Source organism: Mugil cephalus, chromosome 20 (assembly GCF_022458985.1).
Source record: "Mugil cephalus isolate CIBA_MC_2020 chromosome 20, CIBA_Mcephalus_1.1, whole genome shotgun sequence".
Taxonomy (NCBI): Eukaryota; Metazoa; Chordata; class Actinopteri; order Mugiliformes; family Mugilidae; genus Mugil; species Mugil cephalus.
In genome coordinates this window covers 180,434-188,656 of record NC_061789.1, presented here as the reverse complement: position 1 = coordinate 188,656, position 8,223 = coordinate 180,434, and the positions used below count along the sequence as shown (strand labels likewise).

The window sequence follows — 8,223 nt, the reverse complement described above, 5'->3', positions numbered from 1 at the left end:
AGAAGCAGCAGAGGAACTAAAACTAGAATTTAAACAAAAATAATCTGAGTTCACATCAGTGGTTGAAAAACTGAAAATCTGGAATCAGCTGACGCCATCCTCCAGGCTCATTCATTCATTCATTCATTCAGAACAAAGAACAACTCAACACAAATATATTTATTATTCATATTTATATTTATGACTTATGTCCATACTTATATATGGATGACACACTCCAATCAGCCACAACATTATGACCACTAACATAATGTCTGTGGGTGGGATGGACCGTGTCACCGTGAACGTCACAGGAGATCCAGTCTCTCTGGGGGGGTGGGAAGGGGGGCTGAACCAGATCTCAGGGTGTCCATGTTGACCCTGACTTCTGATCAAAGCTCCTATAATCTGAAGAACCAGCAGTTCAGTGACGTCCTCCTGTCACCAACATCTCCTTCATTTGTTCCAAGTTTATTTCTCACAAATATGCTGATCAATAGTCTGAAACTAGATAATAATAATAATAATAATAAAAATGATAATAGATTGTGTTTATCCAGCACACACAGATTGGAATGAGTCAACGTTGAACCTGTAAAATATTTATTCACTTTGAAAAAGTAAACAGTAACAGCCGACATATTCAAATGTTTACTAGTGCGGAGACGGAGTCAGAACGAAGACACGGCTCCCGAAGACTTGACTGGTGCCAGTTTGTTCCTGCTATAACTGCGGGTGACCACTAGATGTCACTGCAACTGTTTGAGGCTTTGAATCTTTATTCAGTTCAATCAGGAGACGCTTCACACGGCTTCATCCACCCATCTCCGATAATCAGGTCATAACGAGAATAAAGCAGGGAACAGAAGTAGAGACTGAGGATCCTGGAACTGGATCCTTTTAAACGACCTGGACACAAACCAACCAATCAGCATCGTATCAGACCTGAACCTCATCACACTTCCCAGGGTTAGGATTACACAATGAAGAGGTGATGAAGAGGTTCACCAGAGCGTCCCATGTGATGATGAAGAGGTTCACCAGAGGGTCCCTTGTGATGATGAAGAGGTTCACTAGAGCGTCCCGTGGTGATGAAGAGGTTCATCAGAGCGTCCCATGTGATGATGAAGAGGTTCACCAGAGGGTTCTGTGATGAAGAGGTTCATCAGAGAGTCCCATGTGATGATGAAGAGGTTCACCAGAGTGTCCCTTGTGATGATGAAGAGGTTTATGAGATCGTCCTTTGTGATGATGAAGAGGTTTATGAGATCGTCCCGTGCGATGATGAAGAGGTTCACCAGAGCGTCCCGTGCGATGATGAAGAGGTTCACCAGAGTGTCCCTTGTGATGATGAAGAGGTTTATGAGATCGTCCCGTGCGATGATGAAGAGGTTCACCAGAGCGTCCCGTGTGATGATGAAGAGGTTCATCAGAGTCCCATGTGATGATGAAGAGGTTCATCAGAGAGTCCCATGTGATGATGAAGAGGTTCATCAGAGTCCCATGTGATGATGAAGAGGTTCATCAGAGAGTCCCATGTGATGATGAAGAGGTTCATCAGAGAGTCCCATGTGATGATGAAGAGGTTCATCAGAGAGTCCCATGTGATGATGAAGAGGTTCACCAGAGCGTCCCATGTGATGATGAAGAGGTTTATGAGATCGTCCTTCGTGATGATGAAGAGGTTCACCAGAGCGTCCCATGTGATGATGAAGAGGTTTATGAGATCGTCCCGTGCGATGATGAAGAGGTTCACCAGAGCGTCCCGTGCGATGATGAAGAGGTTCACCAGAGCGTCCCGTGCGATGATGAAGAGGTTCACCAGAGCGTCCCGTGTGATGATGAAGAGGTTCACCAGAGCGTCCCGTGTGATGATAAACCCGTGGTTGTGTAGAAATGAAAGTGTCGTGTGGTTTCTCACTGCCATGGCTAAATATCGTAAATAGTGTGTGAGGTGAGCGGATGCTGCTGGTTGTGTCAGAGTTAAATGTCAAACCACAATCTAATACACATGCTCTGTGTTACAGACGCCACCAGGACCACCTGACAGGACACGTAAACACCCCCCGCCCTCATCCCACAAACACACAGGAAGTCAGAGGGTGACCCATTTCTACCAGAGCTTTTATTTAGCTTGGTCTCTGTACACAACGGAAAAACACCAGAAACCAGAGCTACACACATGAAGCTACAAACATGATAACACAGTAACATGGATCTAGACCCAGGGCTCAAACTCACTTAGTTTCCACATTTGAATTTAATTTTGAGGGGACCAGACCAGTAAGACAACAGACTAATAACCTACAAGCAACAACAACTCCAGACTAGAACTTAGCTTTAGGGCAAAGAAGAACAAGGAGATTAGAGAAGAGAATGTTTAGATTTAATAAAATATCCTTTAAAATATGAAATGTCTTAATATAAATGAGAGTAACCTGGATTTATGTCTGTCTGCTGTCTAGTCCTGGTCTGTCTATTCCTGGGTCTGTCTATTCCTGGGTCTGTCTAGTCCTGGGTCTAGTCCTGGTCTGTCTAGTCCTGGGTCTAGTCCTGGTCTGTCTAGTCCCGGGTCTAGTCCTGGTCTGTCTAGTCCCGGGTCTAGTCCTGGTCTGTCTGACTAGTTCTGGGCCTAGTCCTGGGTCTGTCTAGTCCTGGTCTGTCTAGTCCTGGGTCTGTCTAGTCCTGGGTCTAGTCCTGGGTCTAGTCCTGGTCTGACTAGTTCTGGGCCTAGTCCTGGGTCTAGTCCTGGGTCTGTCTAGTCCTGGTCTGTCTAGTCCTGGCTCTGTCTAGTCCTGGGTCTAGTCCTGGGTCTAGTCCTGGTCTGACTAGTTCGTGGGCCTAGTCCTGGGTCTGTCTGGTCCTGGGTCTGTCTAGTCCTGGGTCTAGTCCTGGTCTGTCTAGTCCTGGGTCTAGTCCTGGTCTCAGTGTTGTGTTCTGTCCACTTGTCTGAATAAACCAGTGGATAAATTAGTAATAGAAGCTATTTTCAGTGATTAATTCCAGTCATTGTTTCACTTGCTGTCAGGTTAGACCGTCTGAGAGGCCGATCTTTGGCCCACAGGTCTATGTTTGACTCCTGTGGTCTAGAAACATGATAACCTTAACATTTAATGCACCGACAGAAAGAGCGAAGCCTCTGACTGAAGTCTGTGGGTTTAATGCTTTAATTCACTTCATTCGAAGTATTCGTCACTATTTACAAAATCAAAGCTCAATAAAGATTTTACGTTTCATTTAGTACGAGATGAGTCGGTGGGAATTTAACTTGTGTTCTTATAGAGACGTTTCCACTAATGAAACTAAAACCAGGATCAGTTAAAGTTATGAGTCAGCGGTGAAGCATCAGACTGTGACGGGTCAATAACCGTTAATAGCTGTTAATAATAACTGTTACTAATAACTGCTGTTAATTAAAACTGTTAATAACCCTCCAAGTTCTGTCACTTCTTTCTTTTCAGGACCTGAACTCATTATAAAGAAATAACCGTGAAGCTTTTTAGCGTTTATCTTCTAGTTTTGGTTTTCCAGCCCTGATTTTTTTCTCGTTAATGTTAATGAATCTGTTCACATGTTGGAGCAGTTAGCAGCTAAAGCTAAAGGCTAAAGTTGTAGTTTGACTTTCAGATGGATTTATTGCTGAACGTCGTCTGCAGCTCTTTGAGAGTCAGGTAGTCGCTTTGACAAGGGTTGACGGGCATGGACGAGGCTCGGCTCACCACCGCTGACATGGGTCCCTCCACCTGTCGACCATCGGGAGACACCAGAGATACGCTGGGAGGGGGGGGAGGGGGAGGAAGGAAGGACGGGGGACACATTTGAGAAAGAAGCTGCAGAGGGAGGATGATCAAAGGAGAGCTCCTATCATCTTCATCGCTGTTATCGTCTTGTCTGAGGCCGAAACCAGAGTCTGGGCTCCGAGGCTCCGTCTTCAGACTCTCGTAGGGATCGAAGGAGGGATCGAAGGAGGGGTCGAAGGAGGGATCGAAGGAGGGGTTGAAGGAGGGATCGAGGGAGGGGCGGGGGGATGGCGACGGGTGGTGGAAATCATCCTGGTAGGTGAAGTAGGCCAGACTAGGGTCCACCGGGGCTGAGCTGGACATGAAATAACCCATGTTTGAGAAGAAGGACGAGGAGGAGGAGTCAAAGGTCTGGAAGTGGAGCAGGGCGCTGGTGGAGCTGGAGGAGGGCGAGGTGGCGGGGGACACATCCCAGACATCACACACCTCCACCGGGGAGATCTGCTCACAAGGCTGGGCCGTGAAGAACGTCTCGGACAGAGGATTCAACCATATCTAGGAAACAAGAGGAAGAAGAACGTTGGTTCCAGATCTGGACCCTGATTAGGACCCAGAACATCAGCAGGTCTAAGAGACTAGACCAGAGGTTCTCTAAACTTCAGCCTTTTCAACAGATTCAACAGAACCTGCAGGAACAACCGCCAAATAAAAACGTCCAACTTCTAAGAAGTAGCCTCAGAATCTGTATCTTTACCTGAATATTAAAGACATGACGACACAACATGTAGCGCACTCACTGGGCGTTTACACAACAAAATACATCAAATCCCGATCTGAGTCGTAGCTGCGTTAATTAGCAGAACAAACGTATGGAACATCTTCTGTGGTGGTGACAGGCCCCCCGGCCCCAGGTTCCCTGGTCTGGAGAACAAGCGTTCTGCTGGTTCTTCTTACCTTCAGGTTTCCTCCATGGACCGAGTGGAAGTACTCTGAGGGGCTGGGTACTGGTTTCCCTTTGAGGACCCTAGGGAGACACGTTCTGTTAGAGGAGGCAGGAGAACGTCCTGAGAACCACGGCAGGACACGGAGAACTCACCCCCTGGTCCTGCAGCTCCAGTCCAGAACCAGAACCACACACATGAAAAGACACAAGCCGAACACCAGCACCAGGACCAGCTGAGACATCTGATCCAGACCCGACTCTGAAACCAGAAGACAGAGAACAAGAACCCGCCCATCCAGAACATCAGAACACAGATTCAAAGAAACAACAGGGGTGTCAAACGTATGATCCCCGGGCCCTAGCCGGCCCCCAGAGGGTCTAATGAGGCCCCCAGCTCCTCAGCCAGGAGGTTTTCATCGTTCCTTATGCGGTTACTGGTCCGGCCCCTGAGGTCCTGACCTCCTGTCTGGGACCCGGACTCCATGTCTATGTTTTCTTTAGACTGGATTGTTGGTACCTTGGTCTCCTGACCGGTCGTCCCGGTCCGTCCTCCAGGACGTTGAGGGGCTCCAGTTGCTCCAGGTGCTCCAGGTGCTCTTGTGACGCTCTGCTGGTCTGACTCTGACCCTGGCCTCCAGCCACCCCTCCAGCTCTGACTCCGGTATCCTGAGCCGTGGTTCTTGCGTGGGCATGGTGACGGCCTCCTGAAGACAGAACATTTAAACGTGTCTCAGCCTCAGCACAGTAATGTTGAAGCTGGGTCATGTACATGTGAGCAGGTCTCACCCCCCAGGTCTGATGGGTCTGTTTGATCTGAACCTGGAAGTCCAAGGAGGTGAGGTACTCGGAGAGGGGTTCCCCTGGACTCCAGGAGACCCAGGTGTCGTTGGCAGAGCTGTTGACGCTGGGAGTTCCTGGAGGATTCATCTTAACTACAAACAGAGACAACATCCAGCCAGTTACTACAGAGGGACACTTATGTCCCCCTCCATGTCTCTAACGCTCTAACAGATGATGATCAATAGGGGGCGCTCACTGTGCTCCCACGGGTCGTAGTCCAGGAGCTGCCCCACCACCGTCCCGCTGCAGTTCATGCTGATACTGGGCATCACTTCATAGGGGTGGAACTTCTGGATGAAACAGAGACAGACTGTGAGGGGGTCCAACGAGGACCTGGAGTCTACATTTAGACAAAGGTATCAGGTTCTGTCCACGAGTCCTGAGGACGGGTCAAACTTACCTTCCCTTCAAAGACCAGACTGCAGCCCAGCGGAGTGTCTCTGTGTGGCTTCAGTCTGCAGCTCCGTTCAAGGTGTCTCAGATCGTACTGGATCCAGAATCTCTTCACCCCATAGACCCAGCAGTCGTCTCCAGGACCCAGGGAGGAGTTGTCCCAGGTACAGGTCACAGTGTCCACCAGGTCGCTGGTACACGAGAGTCCTGCAGAGACAAGCAGGAAGACGTCAGGACCTGTGTCTTCATCAGAGGACAGGGGTGGTCCAGGGTCTGCAGTTCGTACCGTGTGGATGTCTGTGGGAGTGGACTGAGACGATCAGGACGAAGACGCAACACAACGTCTTCACGGACAACGTCTTCACGGACAACGTCTTCACGGACGCCATGTCAACGTCGCTCTGGAGGAACATGAGTCAATGAGAACGTCGAGACGGTTCATTCACAAAACCTGAGTTAACCCCTGAGTCTAGAACCCTGAGTCTAGAACCCTGAGTCCAGAACCCTGACTCCAGAACCCTGACTCCAGAACCTCTCACTCCAGAACCCTGAGTCCAGAACCCTGACTCCAGAACCTCTGACCCATTCAATAGATGAACACATGAAACATGAACATTATTCAGTGCGCGTGTGATGAAATGTTCTATACAAATAAAGTTTGATATTCAGTGTTTCACTTCAGTCAGAGTCATGTTGGTAGAGTTACATCATTAATTATTAATCAGGTTTAGATCTGATATAGATCAGAGTCATAAGATGAGACAAGTTAATATCTGCCTCCTGATTGTTAACAGCAGCAGAGACATTCAGCATCACACACACAGCACATATATGACTGGACTAAAGAACAAAATATAAGAATATAAAGAATATAAAAAGATACATTACAAACAAACAGGGCAGAGTTCAAGTAAGAAAATATGGAAAATGCTTCTACATATAAATCTATGTATATATTGACACATGGATGCAGACGAAGTAAAACAGCAGTATAATAAATATAAGTACATGTAGTTAGGAGGAGTAACCAAGCTGCCGTGAGTCTACAGGGGTCAAGTTGAAGTGAGGTGAGTTCAGTGTTCGATCAGGAAACTTCTAGCGTTTTCCACTGATCTTCCACTAAGTCTGAAGTTTAACCAGGATCAGTTCAGTAAAGTAATAAGATGTAAAGTAAACGTTACCTCACAGACTCTGGAACAAGGTCATTGAGAGAGGAAACTCATCCTCGTCCTCTGGACTCACGACGATGTCTCTCCACTCTACGTCTGCATCAACATCTTGTCTCACCTCTTGTACCTCCCTCCCCCTCCCTCTCTCCTCTCTCCTCCCTCCTCCCTCCTCCCCCCCCCCCCCCCCCCCCCCCGTCTGTCTTTGAAATGCCCAGTGACATTTTCCACTGGTAACCACAGCCTCGGTGTCGGGCTGACAGGAAACTGAGTGAAGCGCTGACTGATAGTGAGAGAGGACTGGTCGGGTGGAGAGCATCACCCCCCCCCCCCCCACCTCCACCACCACCACCACCTCCTCACCTCCTCCCTGCATCACATCATTTAATAATAAATCAACTGAAAACAAGAAATACGAAGCCGCACCACATCCTGTTTCAATCACAACGTAAAGTAGTGAAGTTTAGTGAAGTGGTTTGTGTCAATGAGACGAGAAGATCGATGGATTAAAGACGCATCATTTAGACGGGGGGGGGGGGGGGGGCATCAAAACCAACAGGTCCACAGCCACAGACTGGTTCCACTGGCTGGCTGATCTACACCACTACTGCTATTATTAGTACTACTACTACTACTGGTAGGAGTATTACTGGTAGTACTTGTAGTGTAACTGGTAGTGGTATTAATGGTGGTAATAGTAATATAACTGGTAGTACTATTATGGTAATAGTATTATTGGTAGAACTTGTAGTATTGCTGGTAGTAGTATTATTGGTAGTACTTGTAGTATTAAGGTAGTAGTATTATTGGTAGTACTTGTAGTATTGTGTTATGCCCCTGAACCTGGTGAATGTTTCCCTTCTTCTCTGATCTAACACTGTAATAAGGATCTGACCGGTGCTGGTTCTGGTCTGATCGGATCCTCCTGAGGCCCAGAGACAGAGCCAGGTCTGGTTTACAGGTGGATCTGGTCTGGGTCTAGATGGCAGGTCTGGGCCTGGTTTCCCGGTCTGGGCTGTGACCCGGTTTCATGTTAAAGTTCAGTGCAGGGCCGTTGTTGTGTAACACGCCTCCTCTAAACCACAACGCGTTCACACATCGAAGCGTTGCAACACGCAGCGTTTGAAGGCAGCAGCTCCCGGCAGGTCTCTGGGTCTCTGGG

General features: G+C 48.1%; 1 protein-coding gene across 1 annotated transcript; it reads right to left on the bottom strand.

The window, feature by feature from the left end:
* Positions 1 to 2,824: 2,824 nt before the first annotated feature.
* il2rb (interleukin 2 receptor, beta) lies at positions 2,825 to 7,182 on the bottom strand. The gene is made up of 9 exons (XM_047570937.1): positions 7,077 to 7,182; positions 6,182 to 6,296; positions 5,903 to 6,102; positions 5,699 to 5,792; positions 5,449 to 5,594; positions 5,180 to 5,366; positions 4,816 to 4,921; positions 4,674 to 4,743; positions 2,825 to 4,274 (listed from the first exon to the last, which is right to left on the bottom strand). Exons 2-9 carry the CDS (start codon positions 6,282 to 6,284, stop codon positions 3,603 to 3,605), a joined length of 1,578 nt encoding a protein of 525 aa, XP_047426893.1. The 5' UTR covers positions 6,285 to 6,296; positions 7,077 to 7,182; the 3' UTR covers positions 2,825 to 3,602.
* Positions 7,183 to 8,223: the final 1,041 nt, after the last annotated feature.

Coding starts and splice junctions, on each gene's coding strand:
- il2rb (XM_047570937.1), bottom strand. CDS start 6,284: ATGGCGTCCGTGAAGACGTTGTCCGTGAAGACGTTGTCCGTGAAGACG. Junction 5,595..5,698: donor CTACGACCCGTGGGAGCACA/GTGAGCGCCCCC, acceptor CTCTGTTTGTAG/TTAAGATGAATCCTCCAGGA. Junction 4,744..4,815: donor TGGAGCTGCAGGACCAGGGG/GTGAGTTCTCCG, acceptor GTGTCTCCCTAG/GGTCCTCAAAGGGAAACCAG.